The sequence below is a fragment of the Pseudochaenichthys georgianus genome, chromosome 13 (genome assembly GCF_902827115.2).
Source record: "Pseudochaenichthys georgianus chromosome 13, fPseGeo1.2, whole genome shotgun sequence".
Classification (NCBI taxonomy): Eukaryota; Metazoa; Chordata; class Actinopteri; order Perciformes; family Channichthyidae; genus Pseudochaenichthys; species Pseudochaenichthys georgianus.
The window spans coordinates 15,336,222-15,338,943 of NC_047515.1; the positions used below are offsets into that span (position 1 = coordinate 15,336,222).

A 2,722-nucleotide genomic window follows, 5' to 3' on the forward strand; every position below is an offset into this window, starting at 1 on the left:
TCTCTTTATAATTGTAATCGAGGCATGTGCACGTCCCCATTGTGAAAGCAGGGGGTTGATTGCAGGTACAAACACAAACAGGATGTTAAACTCACCTCCAACAAACTGGATGCCTCCAGCCACGCGACCAATTGTACGCGAGATGAGGTCAGAGATGCAGCATCCCATGAGAGCTGTGAGGGCCACCAGCAGGAGGAGGCCACATCCCACCCCCGTCACCACTGTGCAGATCCTCCACTCCAGACTGGGGATGCCATTGAAGGAGGCGTAGCGGCCACACTGCTCCAGCATCACCGTGGCCTGCTTCTCCTCGTCCCTCACCGGGTAGGAGCAGCGCCGAAACGTTCCAAAGGACACGGGCTTGTTCATCTGTGTTCCCAGCAGCCAGTAGGGCATGAAGAAACCAACGCAGGAGGCAGCGGCACACAGCAGGGACAGCAGGGTCCAGATAACACCCGTACATGTCAGACTAGACGCCATGGTAAACAGTCTGCCAACAGTTCACACACAGTCACTGGATAAACAGCAGTTATATGAGCAGGCACTGTGTTGTGGGAAGCCTTGCAGTGAGCATTTAACACCAGCAGCTTTCACCTGCTCATTCACTCCGGGTCCCTGTCAGGGGGAAGAGCAGAAGAAAAAACAGTCAAATAAAAGTAACCCGGGAACCAGTTTTTAGCTTTTGTAATGATGCGAAAAGTCACAGTTTTTAAGTGAAAGTAGAACTATAAGTGCAGCTATAAGCACAGACATGTTGGAATCCCAATTAGTAAGAGTATCAGTACTTATCAGTTATAGATAAGTAGGCCTACTCATTGTCCTAAACTATAAATAGTTAAGCAAAACTGCTCATAGTTCAATAAATAACATAGTTAATCAATGTTTTCAAAACAATAAAATATTAAACACAATCAAACAGTCTGATAGTTAAATCAATTCATGTTATCAACTCACTGAGGGAAATGGTTATTCCCCATCATACTTACTTCTTAAAAGCGTTTAATAGAGCAGTTAATATGCATAATAACAACTATTATTGGAACAACTGCTGGGGCTACTGTGAAGTTCTATTTCTTCCACTAAACAGAAAAAGGATGGCTATGATAAACTATATCAGGATGTTATACAGACATCACAGCAGAATAAACCTACGGCATGTTGATAGACTATGAAATACCAAATTAAGTAGCACAAAAGCAGTGGAAAGTGGACTTCTGGTTGAGGAGGCACATTAGAAGTCCCTGCAGGACCACCACTAAAGGAACATAGTGATTTTTCGTTAGGGGTGACCTCGCCGTATTATCGCAGTGCTCACACTGTCGGAATGTGAATCATGAAAACAAGGCAAAGAAAAGGGAAAGGAAGAAGAAAGCTTACATGTTCGGAGAGCTCCGGAATAAGGGCGCTCGGTAGACACTGAGAGTTTATATTTCCATCGGCTGGCTCCAGCTGTGCACGGGGCTCAAAGCAAACTTTTCTTCAGTCGAGAAAAAAAAAGAAGAGAGACCGAGAAATGCGTTCGACCTGAGAATATAAATCCGAAAAGTGGCCGCAGAATCCGTTCACAAATCACTTCCTCCTCATCAATATATTTAACCAAGGCAAAGATCAATTATTCACTCCTGCGCGGTGCAGAAACGTGCGGCGCTGACTGACTGGAGTCTGTTTCCACATTCCTGCTCTGAGAGGCAGCTCAGAGGGGGCGAGTCCACGGAGCACTCATGGGAGGTGACCATCAATCACACACAATCCCCACCCAGGGGCTGGACTCACCGCTACTATCATTTCTGCATGCTCCTGATGCATGCATGGACGCCTAGTTAACTAGAAAGAAAATTAATTGTGATGAAAGTATTGGAATTTAACAGTTGAATGTTCTAAAACAGCGTCATGTATACACATGTACACTATTTTGCCTGGGAAAATCTATTCAAATGTGTTTTTAGGTTTACTACACTACCATAGTAATTATTTTCACATGAAATTAATTTGCTGAAGCAATGTTGTCCTCAAGAAGCATGACAACAAGTATGTTTCTGATATCTACATGCCATTGAATAGTTCATCTAAAAAATAAATAAAAATGTTCTACCATATTTAAACTGATATTTATAACATAGTAATTTATTCATTATCAGACTCTCACGTTGGGTTAAGTTAGAGAGTTGGTTCAAAAATATTGAATATGTTCCTGTGAAAATGTCCAAGTGGAAAACATCAAACAGTAAATGAACGCACCATTGCTCTTTATTTGCGCTCTCAATAACAGTAACATTGAATCGTGATCATAGATCGCAGTGCGTGTGTGTGTGTGTGTGTGTGTGTGTGTGTGTTTTATTAGTGTTATTAGGGAAGGAAGTAGACAGCTTTAATGCGGGGATCTATTTAAATGATGGGCTCGTCCCTCTTATCTTTTAAAGGTGAATCTAACTCACATATCATCCCATCAATTGATAACGCTCTTAACGGACCCGTTTACATCAGCTTTTAAAGCATATTACGTAGGCCTATACAGATGTGTTATGTGGTAGCCTACTTAATCATATCTAAATAATGATACAACAAATTAACATAGCTTATTCAATAAGTGAGACATCTTAAATACGAGGAAACATTATATATACACCAGAACCATTATTATTTACGTTCGTTATTCACACATCTTCCCTTTGATAACGTAGTTAAACAAAAATAAATAAACCACGTAGGGGAACGTTGTATC

The 2,722-nt window shown here is 41.6% G+C and overlaps 1 protein-coding gene across 1 annotated transcript in view; it reads right to left on the minus strand.

The window, feature by feature from the left end:
- LOC117457879 (LHFPL tetraspan subfamily member 6 protein) overlaps positions 1 to 1,705 on the minus strand; it is a 44,962-nt gene extending 43,257 nt beyond the window's left edge. The window contains exons 1-2 of the mRNA XM_034098134.1: positions 1,378 to 1,705; positions 96 to 615 (exon numbers count right to left, since the gene is read on the minus strand). Of these exons, the coding sequence (XP_033954025.1) occupies positions 96 to 480 (385 nt within the window). The 5' untranslated portion in view covers positions 481 to 615; positions 1,378 to 1,705. The remainder of the gene's footprint in view (positions 1 to 95; positions 616 to 1,377) is intronic.
- Positions 1,706 to 2,722: the final 1,017 nt, after the last annotated feature.